The sequence below is a fragment of the Bos grunniens genome, chromosome 13 (genome assembly GCF_055505025.1).
Source record: "Bos grunniens cultivar Pamir isolate PY7600 chromosome 13, Bosgru_T2T1.0, whole genome shotgun sequence".
Lineage (NCBI taxonomy): Eukaryota > Metazoa > Chordata > Mammalia > Artiodactyla > Bovidae > Bos > Bos grunniens.
The window spans coordinates 32,874,011-32,890,501 of record NC_141177.1 but is presented as its reverse complement, the minus strand read 5'-3'; the positions used below and the strand labels follow the sequence as shown (position 1 = coordinate 32,890,501).

At 38.3% G+C, this 16,491-nt stretch overlaps 1 protein-coding gene across 5 annotated transcripts in view; it reads right to left on the bottom strand.

Annotated features, from left to right (window-relative positions):
• The window catches only part of HAO1 (hydroxyacid oxidase 1), a 151,392-nt gene that overhangs the window by 77,035 nt on the left and 57,866 nt on the right, over positions 1-16,491 (bottom strand). For 2 of the 5 annotated variants that reach the window (XM_086333405.1, XM_086333408.1), the window contains 3 exons: positions 12,207-12,365; positions 12,025-12,094; positions 10,051-10,085 (listed from right to left, as the gene is read on the bottom strand). In XM_086333405.1, coding sequence (XP_086189531.1) covers positions 10,051-10,085; positions 12,025-12,094; positions 12,207-12,365 — 264 coding nt within the window. Of the gene's footprint in view, positions 1-7,844; positions 7,893-9,313; positions 10,086-12,024; positions 12,095-12,206; positions 12,366-16,491 lie in introns of those variants that run through there. The other 3 variants (XM_086333406.1, XM_086333409.1, XM_086333407.1) reach the window with 2 other exon arrangements.

Sequence of the window (16,491 nt, the reverse complement as noted above, 5' to 3'; positions counted from 1 at the left end):
TATAAATAATTATAATAAAAATATATGGCATGTAGAGTATGTAGTGTAATGGCTGACATCCTGGAACTCTGAAAAGAGTGAGCAAAGTATGTTAGAGTGAAATATGTCCTTTTGAGTAGACAAAATCCTGTATTCTCAATCACCAACTGGCACCAACAAAGAACTTTCTCTAAGGAACTTTGGTATCTCTTTGATCCAGGAGCAGATTTCTTTACCATATAACATGGAGCATTGCCCAAGTCAAGAACACACTTTTGGCTTAGATTTTCCTTTATTGTTGATACCATGTTATCTGGTTTTAATATTAATGAACAAACGTCTCAGATTTTTAAAGTTTCTGAATAATAGAAGACAATAGTTTTGTCTTAGTCAAGAATATACTTTTGGTTTGAATATTTTAGTTGTTATAACCATCCTATCAAGTTGAAATATGAATGAGCAATATCACTCCAACTTTGGGGGAGAACTTATGAATAACAGTAATTTAATAAAATTTGTACTGTGACATGAACATTTCATCTTAAGTAGCACTTGTAAAAAGTGCACTAAAAAAGTAGTTAGGAAGAAACTCTTTTAAACAATTCTTCAATAAATCTAACTAAATAAAGTTAAAATTCACTGTTTCCAGTACTACCAATCATATAGCTCCAAAAAAGATGCAACAATGCAACAAACTAACAAAAATATCTGAAGATTCAGACATAAACTGTTAATCTGCCAAAAATTAATTTATGCAACTATTAAATATTCATGATTATGGGTCGGGCAGTATGTATGAAAGCTAGACTCCATAAATTTGAAAATGCAGTCATTGGATCGACTGGTGGTTTTGTCAACACAACTGCATAAACAATTTGCCCACTTTCTGCTAAATTGACCGGATGCTTTGTTGTCACATAAACCCAATCTAAATGAGATCTACAGATTTCCCCCCAAACCTTATTTTAGCTAAACGTTTCTTGGCTAATCTTATTCCAGGTCTGTTAACAATTTTTCCAGAATGATTTGATTGGCTTTCAACTGTTTTGCCATTTCTTGTCCATCCTTTATTGGGCAAGTAAACGATGGAGAAAATGATGCAAGGGCAAGCGAATAAACACAGAAAGAAAGGTCTTTGGAAAGCAAGACACTCCCCACAGTTGTTGGCCCTTTCTTAGGAAGGGAGCACTTAAGAGGCCATGGGAAGTTAATATTCAAACTGCCTCTGCATCTGAGATGCCTCCTTCCAGGAGTTCAAGAATGAGAACTTCTGCTACTTAATATCATCTCTGTTAACATTTGTGAAAACTTCCAAAGTTCTTCAAAGGCTTCAGGCAAGTAAAAAGCAGCAACATATATTTTTTAAAAGTTAATTTGAAAACATACATGAATTAAAATGTTTCACTCTAATAATTGTTAGAAAAATTTCCATTTTTGTTGCTTATCCTAAACTTCCTAATGATGAAGGTTCACATGGTCCTCCATTTTTTTTTTAACTTTGCTCAATAGCAGGAAATAAGGATGATAGCACTAGAATAAGAAAAACACATTGTGCAAGAATCTATCTTTTAGTATCCATTTCAGTTTTTTTCAGGGACTGCTGATCTTTTGGAGTTTTTGACACTCATTCAGAAATGAAACATAAATTAGGTATTCTAAGTATTCCAATTCAGTTAAGAGCCAAGATGATTTCCTAGTCTAGATTCATTCATAGTTTTGCTTCTATCAAACTAAGGGATAAGAATGAAACTGAAAAATATCATACCTTGTTAGAGCATTGTTGTAAATATCCAAGAATTCTTGGGAAATGCTCATAATCAGATGATAATATCTACCCTATTGAACCAGCTCAGTGATGAATAATTGTGTTTGTCACCAGCTGTCATTTAATAACATATCAGTTAAACTATTATACTTGTCCTTAAATTTTTTTTACATGTTTCACTGGAGAGTGTGAAGGAGTAGGGGAATGGAATTTTTGTGGAGATAGCTTCTAATTTCACAAAGAATGCCTCAATTCTGTTAGATATTTCTCTGTACATTGAGGTCATGCCAAGATGAATATTAGAATAAGATCTGCCATCCAGACCTTCAGGCTCAGGACTGAGACATCTTTCTGTTACGGCACACTGCTTCCTGCACTGCTTTTTGGTACTTTGAATATCTCAGAAAGTGCAGAGTTCTATTATCACCAACTGTAATACTTATTAGTCCTTTAGTATGTTAAAAGACATGTAGTGTTAAGAACAACAGAAAGTCATCCTCAACAGTGTTCTGTCTACTCACGGAGCATTGCTTCCGGCCCTGGCCAGACAGAGTATACCTACAGGAGACCGCTCAACATGGTGCAGTGAAGTGAAGTCGCTCAGTGGTGTCAGACTCTTCGCGACCCCACCGACTGCAGCCTCCCAGGCTCCTCCGTCCATGGGATTTTCCAGGCAAGAGTACTGGAGTGGATTGCCATTTCCTTCTCCAGGGGATCTTCCCCACTCAGGGATTGAACCCGGGTCTCCCTCTAAGCCAACAGGGAAGATGCCTGGAAATCCAGTCATGCTTCTAGAATGTACCACCATCTTAAAGTTGACATGTGATGACTTTTACTTTCTTACTTTTGCTGTTCAGTAAATACATGGATAAATTTATGCTATGTTGTCCTAGAAGTGAAACAAATACCACTAAGGAAAAATTATGAGGATAGAGAGCTAGAAGCTGGATTGTCATATCCACGAAGGCAGAGAATTTGTCTTGCTTTTTGCTATATTACTAACACCTTCCCTGAAAAATTGTAGTGATTCAATAGATATTTGTTAAATTAATCAACAACAATTTGTAAGGGATATTATAGAAATTTTTAAAGAATCAACTCTAACATTCTATGTATGGCATCAAAATACAATGAATACTTAAAGCATTCCATTAAAAAAATTTAAAATCACAGTATTTGATGTAAAATTCTAAGAACATGAATTTACACATGAGCATTTTATGATCAAAAATTTTTGTTTTGAAACTGTGTTTTATTTGCAAAACAGAAATGAAAAGGGAGATATTATTAAAATATTAAGAAGTGTAATTTTCTTGAGGGTGGGTTTGTCATTTAAAAATTTGTTTTTTGTGAGTTACAAAGTTTATTTTAATATAATCGATTAAAGAAACTATGAAATAGGCCTTGATTATAAGTATTTTTAAATTTTTATTTTATATTAGAGTATAGTTGATTAGGGGCTTCTCCGGTGGCTCAGCGGTAAAGAATCTGCCTGTCAACACAGGAGATGCAAGAGATGCAAGTTCCATCCTTGGGTTGGGAAGATCCTCGGGAGTAGGAAATGAAAACCCACTCCAGTATTCTTGCCTGGAAAATTCCATGGACAAGGGAAACTGGCAAGCTGCAGTCCATGAGGTCACAAAGAGTTGGGACACTACTAAGCATACCCGCGTGCATGCATGATAGTGGATTAACAATGCTGTGCTGGTTTCAGGTGGTTTCAGGTGTACAGCAAAGTGATTCAATTATACATAAACATGTATCCTGTTTTTAAATTCTTTCCCCATTTAGGTTATTATAGAATGTTGAGCAGAGTTCCCCATGCTTTACAGTAAGCCTTTACTGGTTATCTATTTTAAACATACCAGCATTTACATGTCAGTCCCAAACTCTCAGTCCATCCTTTCCCTCCACCCTTCCCCCTTGTTACAGTAAGTTTGTTCTTTAAGTCTGCGAATGTGTTTCTGTTTTGTAAATAAGTTATTTTGTATCATTTTGTATAGTTCTGCATATTTTGATATTATATGACATTTGTCTTCATCTCACTTACTTTGGTTAGTATGATAATCTCCAGGTCCCTCCATATTGCTGCAAATGGTGTTATTTCATTCTTTTTAATGGCTGAGTAGCTATGGTTTTTCCAGTGGTCATGTATGGACGTGAAAGTTGGACTGTGAAGAAAGCCGAGCGCCGAAGAATTGAATGCTTTTGAACTGTGGTGTTGGAAAAGACTCTTGAGAGTCCCTTGGACTGCAAGGAGATCCAAAGTCCATCCTGAAGGAGATCAGCCCTGGGATTTCTTTGGAAGGAATGATGCTAAAGCTGAAACTCCAGTACTTTGGCCACCTCATGCAAAGAGTTGACTCATTGGAAAAGACTCTGATGCTGGGAGGGATTGGGGGCAGGAGGAGAAGGGGATGACAGAGGATGAGATGGCTGGATGGCATCACTGACTCGATGGATGTGAGTCTGAGTGAACTCCGGGAGCTGGTGCTGGACAGGGAAGCCTGGTGTGCTGCAATTCATGGGGTCGCAAAGAGTCAGACACGGCTGAGCAACTGAACTGAACTGAACTGAATAATATTTAGAGAGAAGGGGAGAAAAATAGAAAAGAGAGTAGATGTAAGAGGCTAATTTCTTCATTTTCTATAGTGATTAGTTAACTGATACCATATAAAATGTATATGCCAGAAATAACAATTCACTCAAACTTCTTAAGTTTTAAATAATTTTCAAAATGTCATAAGCAGGTACTTAAATGCTATATTTCTTTTTGGAAGAACTATTTACCTTAATTTTAAGAATTCTTGCAATTCCACTTTCCCTCCTACTAAATTCAAGTAAAATTGAATATTTTACTTAAATGTAACATTTACTGTGTAGTTCTATTTTAGCAAAGCCATTTTTATCTATGTATCCAGATGCAATTTATTATATGTATATAGCAATGTCTGAAAGAGTATTCACCTAATATAAATAACAATTATATTTATGTGATAAAATATGTGGTTTTTATTTTACTTTGTTGAATTGTTTGAAATTCTTAACCGTTTTTCACAAGAAGTAAAATTTTAAAGTAAATAATATAAAAAATAATTATTATAAATAAGACTTTGATGTTCAATTTATAATTCGCAATACATTCTCACATATATCACCGTGCTGTGTCTTCATTTCACAGCTGAGATTCTGAGCGTCCTAGGGTTAAATAATGTTTCACATGGCTAGTTACTCAGATCTTCAGGATTCTAGTCCAATACTTTGGGGTGGGTTGGCTTTGACCTTCAACTAGTGACGTTAGTAATAAAACTCTAATACATAATGTGAAGCATATTACTATAAACTACCCCATCAATAAGAAGATCCCCATACTGTTAAACTTAGGATTTTGACTATAATGAAAAATGAATCAACTTGAAAGGCAGATGATCTAACCAGAGAACACAAGTAGGAAACTGAGCCAGAATCTTTTCCCCAATGAGGCTGAACAAATGAACAAATAAATATATTGCACACTTGAATTTCACCCATTGTATTGGCATCATTCAGGGTAACACAGTTTTTGGTTTTCAGAAGATCCTGGAAATTTTTCAGTTGAACCTATGGGCATTATCTGAAATGATATTCAGAAAAATATCAATAGAAATAGAAACAAATAACTGGCTAAAAATAAACTCTCCCAAAAAATTCTTAGGGAAGAAACAAGATACTGACTACTCCAGTAAGCATTGGATAAGGACAGGAAATTGCATCTTTTTAAATAGATAAGATTTCCCATCACATAAACATAAAATAATACCCTCTATCATTTATGTTAACATTTGTATCACCTAAAATAAACTCTCATCCTGATGTTCTTCTATAATTGGCATGTGACAAAGCACACATTGAAGCAAATAAGAGTTCAGAAAGCATTCTTTATCTTTATGTTATAAGACGCCTTCAGATTTTCCTAAACAGACAAACTTTATTTTGTTGCTATGCAACAGATGTGCAATACAGTCCTTTGGACAATAAATAAATAATGAATTTTACAATGAAAGGTCTTTTCTCCCTGTTTGAGAACAAGCCACCACTTCCTTTCATGCTATACTAATCCACCACAGCTCTCTAAAGCTGTTTCACAAACACTAATGTTTTGGCAAGATAAACAAATGAATGAATAGCACAGCAATGACACAGATGCAGCTTGCAGACAGCACGCTAAGAAGCATCAGTACTACTTGATTCATTCTTACAGGTCTGGGATCCTGGGCTCCCCAAGCATGGTAGAGAGAAGGAAGTTTATTTCACACCCACATTCTTCTAAATAGCAGAATATAAGTGAGTTTAACAAAAAAAGATTCTGATGAGTTCTATTAGCAGGCACCCATCACTGCTACATATATCAAGCATGTTCTGTGTGGGGACATAAGAGTGATTTTAGCCATGAGGGGAACATCTGTGAGGCCAAGATGTCACAGGTGTTGAGAACCCATGACTCATGCACTAGACTGGCCACACCATGTTTAACATGACCTGCTCCATGTTTAAACTGTTAAATATTTGCCAGCTCTTAAAAATCTTCACATAATAATGGGGATGTCTAGCTTTCCTTGAAAAATAAGAAAATAACACTGAACTTGCATTTTCACTTAAATTGGTGGGAATCAGCTTCCAGCAGAAAAAACTGCAAACAACCCAGTGAATCAATAAACTGTGGTATATTCATGCATTGGGTTACTATAGAGCAATAAACAGAAAGGATTACTGATATACTCAACAACATGAATGGACTTCATGTACAAAACTAGAAACAGTAGCACATATTATTTGATCCCAGTTACATGAAGTTCAAGAACAGCTAGAACTAACCAACGGTGATGGAAGTAGCGTAAGTTTACTTCTGGTAGACAGAGTGGTTTGGGGACAATGGAAAACTTCCAAATCTTGATCTGGGTGGTGGTGGTTGCATGGGTGTGTGTGTAAAATGTGTCCACCTATGACAAACTTAGGCACTTAACACACATCACTGCAAGTACTTTGTGCCTCCATATGAAATACATTTTAACAAGAAGAATCAATTGGCTGAAGAAAAGGTGGCATTTTTAGATGGGTTGTCATCCACCATACCCAACAGTTGGGTCATTACATGATCTGCTTGGCAAATTGGACTTGATGCTTCTTGCTCTAGACAACACCAGTGATGCCTTGAAGAGCAGTATCTGCCTAGAAGCATGTTAGAAATACAGAACCTACCCCAGACCTCCTGAATCAGAATCTATAGACATGATCCCAGCAATCTGTTTTAACAAGCCCGCCTAGCATGCTACAGTTCATGGGGTCGCAAAGAATCAGACATGACTGAGTGACTAACACACACACACACACACACACACACACACACACGCACACCAGGTGATTATAATACACTCTCCAGCTTGAGAAACACTTCTCTAGGGTACCATATACATTAAACACACAAGAAAAGCAGATTGGCCTATATTAAACTATTCATTCCCTATTATCCCTTCTCTCAACATATTTTAAGAAACTCAGGAACAGAAAGATCAATTGTCTTCCTTAAAGAACTTCTTTCAAGCTCAAGTGAGAAAATCCCTAGAAGTAGATATGCAACAAACACCCATTCTTCCTGTGTCAGACATCACACACCTTCGGTTTTAGCACTGTTAAAACAGGATTGGATACACTCAAGACAATGTAAAAACAACTTTGTATCTTTCTGATTATGGAAACAACACATATCATAAAACATTCAGTCCTATCACAACTCTGAAGAAAATAATGGGGACCTATGTTCAAGGAGGTAGCATGGCTCTGGGGGTCATAAAAGTGTCTAGAAATTCACAAATTAAGACCATTCATCTCCATTCTCATAAGACTTACTTAAAGCATCACGTGTGGGTCTTCATTTGCTGAGATAGTTATCAAGTTTTTAGCAACCTGCTGTATCAAGCCTACTATGATGTAGGTTTCCCAGGTGGGTCAGTAGCAAAGAGTCCACGTGCAATGCAGGAGATGTGAGTTCAATCCCTGGGTCAGGAAGATGGCAACCCACTCCGGTATTCTTGCATGGAAATCCCATGGACAGAGGAATTTTGTGGGCTACAGTCCGCATGGTCGCAAAGAGTCAGACACGACTTGGCAACTAAATAACAACAACAAACCATGATGAAGCCAAAGTGGACATTCTTTGCCAACAGCAAAGACACTTTCAAATCAGTTTGTGGGATCAAAGAGGTGCTTATTATAGATCTATCAGTTTATTAACACTAACTGGAAACACAAAACAGTTACGTGATGTGACAGTCAAATTTTTTATTGGTATCTGGAGAATAATTTAAGGCATAATTTTCATCACATTACATGACTCATTTTTACCTTGTATTATTTATTTATTTGGCTGCATCATGTGGCATGGGGGAATCTTAGCTCCCTGACCGGAGTTTAACCTGGGCCTCCTGCAGTGGAAGCACAGAGTCGTAACCACTGAGCCACCAAGGAAGTCCCTAAATGATTCTTTTTTATCAGACCCAGATATAATTTCAAAAAGAAAGGCCTATGTTTGTGTCCCTCAGAGTATTTACGAATACTCTAGCGTTTAAAGGGAAAGAGAGTAGGAAGGAAGAAGAGAGAAAGACAGAATGACAGAGAGAGAGGGAGAAAGAAAGAGACAAAGAGATCTGAGAATAATAAAACATTATAATAAAACAACAAACTATAGCATCACCATCATATATTAAGGTAGTGATTCTCTCTCAGTTGTTCTTCACAGTAAATATACTTCACAGTAAATGAATAACCAGGGAGATGGTGAAAAGAAATTTCAAACTCTCTTTGGTTATCAACTTTACCTACAATCTGTCAAAAATCTGGCTAGGGAATAAATGTGAAGCTCATATGACCAGAGCTTCATGGACAGGCAGCCAGTGCAGTCACACAGGACTCCATGCTCCAAAGGGGCCTCATGTTTGAGTTTAATGTTCTTACTGACTTAAAATTCTTAATAATCTTATCTTTGAGTTTGTGTAAAGGATCAGGGGATCATGGAATATGTGCTGCAGCCTGGGAGCCTAGAATGATACACTGTCCCTCCTCCAACCCATCCACCCCCTGCTACCTCCCCAAGTCCCTTGAGTGAGTGAGTCCTTGGCTGCTGGCTCATCCAGCCCCAATGAAAGCATTACCGTCAGCCCCCTTCACGGCCCTGGGCACAGAGGAGTCAGGATAGATCATAGGGCAGTGTTCAGGCACCCATGAGGATTCCCCTGCCCAAGGAAACATGACATTAAATAGAAAGAAAAGATTCCATGACAGGTTCAGAGAAAAATCATGGAAGAAAGCCTTTGTCCTGCTTTTCTGAACAGGGGGCCCACATCTTCACTTGGCATGGCCTTCATAAATCATGAAGCTGGCCTTGCATGTGACTGTGAGTGGGGAAGAAGCAAACTAATGAAGGAGGATGAGGTGTAAGACAGTGAACGAGTATGCACAGGAGGAACAGAGAGGTGTTTGGGTTGTGAGATTAAAACAGTTGAATTCCATACTGTTACACATGGGCCAGATAGCTTCTTTTCAGAAAATGCTTTATTTCTCTCTGATTAAGAAGCAGTCTATATCATAAAATACTCAGATATATTCAGATACTGAAGATGTGAATGAAAATCTACATTGAAAGGAGTCACATAGCCCAGAGTGTTAAAAAGTATCTAGAAAATCACTTTTATCCCAATTCACTAACTGGAAACACAAAACAGTTAAGATAGTTAAGTGCTATCTCCTCAGTGTTGTGAATCCAAATCTCCTGTTTCCCCGGGCACATCCAGCCTTCTAAAGTTGCCCTTAGACTTTAAGAACACAGTTTTAGGGATATCCAAATATAGTGAAGGTTTATAAACAGGGAGATCATTATCTTTTGACCTCGGCACTAGCTACCTCCAATTTTACCCAGGAATATCTTTTGTTTGTAGCACGTGAGGCTGCCAGGGGATGACGTTGTCTAAAACCATTTTCAATGTTTTCTTTTTAACAGTTAATATATTTCCAGGATGCAAGTCCATTTCTTTCTAAAAGGTTCCTAGGACACTCATTGAAAAGTCAAAAGCAATGAACTTAAAATAGCAAGGGATTGCTATTTTGCTGGAGAAGAATGACACCCTTTGTATCGAAGTGGGGAATTACAGGCTGTGGTCACTCTCTGCACAGTGTCTCTTTGTCAAGTAACACATGCCAAAAAAAAAAAAATACAGATGGGAAAATATTGTGCACTGTCAGATCTTGGAAACAGCCAAAGGATTTTTCCTCACCAATGTCTTGTCGATGACTTTCACATTCTGGCACCCTGAAAAAATAATGCATACATTTAATATGAAATGAATGCAATAATAATCAGGCAGGTAATCGTTTTCCCAAGGAATGTAAAACTTGACAAATGTAAGGTTTATGATTCAAGGTAAGCTTGCCAAATCTTATGTGGCATGAGACCATTTTTATTACCTAAACAGTCCTTAACACAAAATGACTGGCACATATTTTTATTAACACAAAGAGTATATTCTTTTCTGCCACATTTAATACAGAGTCAGTGGCTAAAAGTTCTCTTTTAGGATATGTCTGTAGCAAATTAAAAGGTAGAGTGAGGATTCAAAGAATGGCATCCTTCTCACGGATGCTGTGTCTACCCTGCCTCAGCTCAGAAGTGCATAGACCACTGAGCTCTGGAATTCTATCTGTGGGGATGGTCTGGGTGATACAGATCACAGAAAAGGAAGCCCTTGCTACCTTCAAAAGGAGGGGAGGGGATGATTGACTCAAGATGATTCAATGCATCTAGAGGTCCATTCTGAGTCAAATTCAAAACAGTCACTAGGAATAATGATTATTTATTTGTTCATTCATTCAGCAAATATTTATTATTTACATGCTATGCTCTAATCCAGACACTAGAGATACTGCAGTGAAGACAACAAAGATCCCTGCCTCGTGGTTCTTAACATTCCAGAGAGGAAACAGACAATGCACAATGTGTGTCATTTAAGAAAAATAATGTGATAGATAATCTACAGAAGGTGTTAGGTGCCAAGGAAAAAAATGAAATTAGAAGACGTTAGCTGCTATGGAAAAAAAATGAAACAATAACAGAGGAAAAAATTGGAAGTTGGGTGAGCGGAAGACAAATTGCTATTTTAAATATGGTGATCAACATGGGATCCTATGAAACAGTAAGATAGAAAAGTGTGCCTTGAAGGACACAGGGGAGTTTGCCACATAGATTTTTGGGGAAAGAGCATCCAGCCAGCAGGAAGAACAAGGCCAAAGCCTTTAGGCTGAAACATGCCTGTTGTCATCAGGGATCATCAAGAAGGCAAATAAGGCCTGGGTGGACATATTTGTCACTCAAATATGGCCTGAGTAACAGTGGGAGGAGCTGAAGTCAGAGAGGTGACAGAGATCAAACCACATAGACCCTCATAGACCATCATGAGGACTTTGGTCTATTTATTCTGAATAAATTGGGAGCAATTGAAATGTGCTGATAGAAGAGTGATATGATCTAAGTTAATGTCTAAAAGGATAGTTCTGATGCTATGATCAGAAGAAACTGGAACAGAGAAGGAAGACAGGATAGACAGGCTGACTCAAAATACCCAAGGAAAGAGACAGCGACAGGAAGGATACACCAGGAAACCATTACAATATCCAAGAAGAAGGGAGACGATGCAGGTTCCAACCAGGCTTTTTTTACAGAAAGCACCTCTGTGGATGGATGTGAGGCTATGAGAGAGAAAAGGAGTCAAGAGTGACTTAAGACTTAAGATCTGAGCAAGTGAGACAAAGGTATTAACATGAACTGAGACTGAAAAATCTGTAGGTAGAGCAGAGTTAATGTAGAAATTGAGCAGCTTAGTTTTGGACAGGTAGATTTTGAGATGCCACATAGACATCTAGGTGGAGCTGGTGGCTAGCCCATTAGATTTATTGTTCATGTGTTAAGAGAGGAGAAAGAATATGATGTAGCATTACCCTTAAGGTACTAATAAGACTTGTCAAAGCATCCCTGAAAAGACTGTCCAAGCAGAAGCTAAGTGACTGCTACAGGCAGACATACTGTGGAGTTCCTCCCTTCGAGAGCTCTCTGCACACTATAGCCAACTTTAAATTTCATTACACTCCAAATGGTTCCATCCTCCTCCCCCTCAAATTCACTTAGTTCCACCAAGGAGCCTGGCCTAAAGACACCCAGAAGAAATGAAGTGGTAAATGATAACACCAAGTCTTACCACTCAGAGCCATGGCCAACCAGAATTCCTCCTTCAGTATCTCAAGGACATCCTGAACACCTTTCTCTCCCTAAGCAAGAAGACACAGATCTTTTGAGTAAGTCTGTATGACTGGTTTCATGAATTTATTTCACAGTTGAGTCACTCTGTTTTATATATTTATTGCTTTGTTCTCCAGTTACCTGGGAAGCCAAGCCCCAAATGATCGGTCTCCCCACAAACACAGCCTTGGCTCCCAGGGCCAGAGCTTTCAGAACATCAGTTCCCTTCCGCACACCGCCATCCAGGAAGACCTCCACCTTTCCTTCCACAGCCTCCACTATTTCTGGCAGAACATCAATCTGTGGAGAGAAGAGGTCAGTAAAGTGATACTATGCATGTTGAATTGTTCCCCAACTCAACTTCCACAGGCCACCAACCATCCAATTAGCACTGAAAGTAGGAAAGGCTAAGCTTAGAATCAACAGTAAAATCAGTCTCTCCTAAAATAAAAGAAGTGCAAATGCTAGCAACCAAAGACCAGCTAAATTTGGAACTGAGTAGCTTATTTTTCTGTCAAAGTCCAAGATTATTTTGTGTACATGCTGATACATGTACATGCTGTGTACATGCTGATGTGTGTGCATGCATGATAAGTTGCTTCAGTCCTGTCCAACTCTGCAATCCTATGGACTATAGCCTGCTAGCCTCCTCTGTCCCTAGGATTCTCCAGGCAAGAATACTGGAGCCCTCCTCCAGGGGATCTTCCCAATCCAGAGATCAACCCCTTGTCTCTTAAGTCTTCTGCAATGGTAGGCAGAAGATGTAGTGGTAGGTAGGTGGCACTAATATCACCTGGGAAGCCCTTATTCCTCATATTCGGATTCAAATATCATGATCCAAATATATACATATATATATATATATTTGTATACATATATATATGCATATATATATATGTTTTTTAATTGTGTGTATATATACATACACAATTAAAAATACATAATCAGCTTTAAAGGCACAGAGCTACTCTATATTAAATACATAAATATAAATGAAGTATCTTCCTCATATAAATTATTCTGAACATTAATTTACTCATTGAAAATCAATTGTTAAAATTCATACTCAGATTGTGGTAGAAGCAATGGTATATAAAAATGCAAACACTATCAGTCACAAAAAAACTTAGTCTCTGATTTTCCCACCCAAAATATGAGAATATATATAATATACAATTATGTATAACAATATAGCAAACATCCAGTTATACATTAGAGAATTCTCCCTGAAAATATTTTTCCTTGCTTTTAAGGAAAATGACCACATGCACTTTGAAGATCCTCATCTTGATTAGCAGTTGATAATGGGCTTATTATATCAGCTCTAGAGAATATAAAAGCTTCATTGAGGTCCATCTGCTAGACTGTATTATTGTTCGTAATTCTTCACACCACTCTGAACCCACTCTTTTTCCAAGGTCACTTGGCAGTGTTTCGTAGTTAAAAAAAAAAAAAAAAAGCAGTGCACTTATCACTCCTTGACAGTGGCCTTGGCCTTGCAACCTACTTTGCCCAGTGACATGTGAACAGAGGTGGAAGAGTGCCATTTCTGGGCATGGACCTTGAAAGACCTCATATATTTCAACTGTCTCTTGCAGCTGTGCCATTGGCCGTGTGAGAAAACTCCCCCTCCCCTCCATAGAGCTGAGACCCCCGGAGAAGAAGGAGAGTTGTCCCATCCAAGCCCAGCTGGACCTGAAACTTGGAGAACAGCCACCCAGCCAGTACCAAATCTAGGTCAGCAGACCCCTAGTTGACAAAAAGTTTCATGGGAATAATGATTTAAATTTGAGTTTGGAATCTTTTGTTTTTTAGCATCATGTGGTAATAGCTCTTAAAGTTGGTTAATAGCCAATATAGTTAGTTATAGATAGTAACTGACACAATTGGCTACTTGGGTGTAAATCTTTGCATCTGAGGGTGGAAACAATTCTCATAGTGACTTACTATAGTGACCATAGTAGGTAAAAATCCGCAGAAATTATCCACACTTATCCCCAAGTACTTAAATATAAAATTAAATCCATACATTCAAGTGCAGTTTTTCTAGAAGTAATTGTGCTGAAATCACTCAAAAACTTTCCTGCTTCTCCCCCCAAATTTGAGAGGCTCAATGTAAAAAGAGTTTTATGTAGAAGACTGAAGACCAAACCCAACTACAGATTTGGAGGAAGTGAAGGCAACAGTTGGAGCACAGCCCCCTAAATGTTTGGCAAGTAATGTGATTTTCCTCTTTTCCTTTCGGCTTTTCTGCCTGGCCAAACATGCTTTGGATCCATTTACATATGTCCCTTTAACTATACATAGTCCTCCTTTTAGACTCAGGCAAGTTACATCAACATATAAATGCTACAATTTCCAAGTGATGATGCAAGCTATAATTAAGTATATTTCCCCATTTGAAACCAAAACCAAAGAAAAATATTAGCTAGTTTCAGTTCAATACACGTTTTCAAAGTCACGCAAATCAAGTCTTTTAGGATATTTCCAATGCCCAATCTGGCCTAAAAAATAAACTAATAAGGATACTTAAAGTGTGAATCCTGGATTATAAAATGAAGCCTAGATTCGTGTTTTCCTGTCCATGGACAAGGAAGTTCTATCCATCACAGAGCCTCATCCCCCCTTTCTTCTTCCTGGAGCTGCAGTTTTACTGGGTATATATTATGCAGAATAATTCTGACCAGAGCAGATAAAATAAGTAAATATAATGAACAAGTCCACTATTTTACGACTTTTCTGTTTCTTTTCAGCTTGCTACACATCTAAAAGACCATTCATTTCAGCTTTTCTTTTCTTAGTGGTTCCTTAGACAATTAATTGCAGGCTTAGCTCCAGCAGAGTTAATCTACAGGAAAATATGGTAAGATTCCAATGTACTACTGTTCACTCATCCATCCATTCACTGATTTATCAAATATTTTATTGATGACTTGGCAGATTCCAGGCATCATGCCAGGCAGTTTACAGAATCCAAAAAGAATCCCACAGGGACCTGATTCTGGAAAAGCCCCCCTAATGGCACCCCACTCCAGTATTCTTGCCTGGAAAATCCCATGAACGGAGGAGCCTGGTAGGCCGCAGTCCATAGGGTTGCTAAGAGTCGGACACGACTGAGCAACTTCACTTTCACTTTTCACTTTCATGCATTGGAGAAGGAAATGGCAACCCACTCCAGTGTTCTTGCCTGGAGAATCCCAGAGACAGGGGAGCTTGGTGGGCTGCCATCTATGGGGTCGCAGAGAGTCGGACACAACTGTAGTGACTTAGCAGCAGCAGCAGTTCCTGTTCCTGCTCAAGGTCCTCCCTGTCCACAAAACTTCCACTCACAAGGTACTTCCATCTTTCTACCTTCTTAAAGCATCCAGTCCTACACTCATGATTTCTGACATTTTAGGCATAAAACACTTTAAAGGTTCCAAACCAGAGCAGTTGAGCACAAACAAATGGATAAAGCCAGAGATGCTTTAGTTAACATTGCAGAAGACAGATTCCAAGCCACTGCCCACAAGTCCTCCTCTGACTGTCTACCCACCATGCTTCAGGCAGCCCTGGATGGAGGTGGTGGTGTGAGTTCTAATAAATAGTGTGAGTTCTACTAAGTACGTTTAGAAAACCCCTGCTCCATATAGGTCTGGCTGACAGTTTGCGATTGCAGAAATGGCTGCAGCCATCTGCCACCTTATCTTCATTTCCTTGCAGTGCAACATTTCTACTCCTCCCATCATGAGGAATAAATGAAGTCAGAAAAGTCTATTTCCTCACACCTTGAATCTGAAGTGGCCGTGTGACTTAGCTTCCACCAACAGAAAAAGAAATAAGTGACAATATGCCTGTTCTAAGCATAAAGCTCAAGAGGCTTAGATATTTCCACTTGCTCCCTGGGAAACCCAGTGTCTTGTGAGACCCAGCCCACCTAACGTTCTAGATATGAGAGACAATGCAGAGCCCATCCCTGCTGAGGTCATCCTATACCAGCCTGCCCTAGTAGACCCAGCAGCTGACCACAGACATGTATGAGTGAGCCCAGCCAGGAACACAAAACCTCTCTGTGGATCTCAGGTCAAATGGACAATTCACAAAGTTATGACATGAATCAATGGCTATTGAATTTTAGCCAGTAGATTTCAGAATGGTTTGCTATACAGCAAAAGCTAACTGATAAATCAAATGGTCCTCAAAGGAAGAATATAATGAATCTTTTTCAGAAGGAAAAATGAAATTTCTGATGTCATAGAATATACCCAAGGACTCAATTTTAGAAACACTGATTTAATAACCCAAAGTTTATTTTATGAAAATGTTTTACAATTGAAATTTTTCACTTGAAAATATGAAAAGAATATCATATTTTTAAGTTTACATTCTTCCCTGGTGGCTCAGTTGGTAAAGAATCCACCTGCATGTGGGAGACCTGGGTTTGATC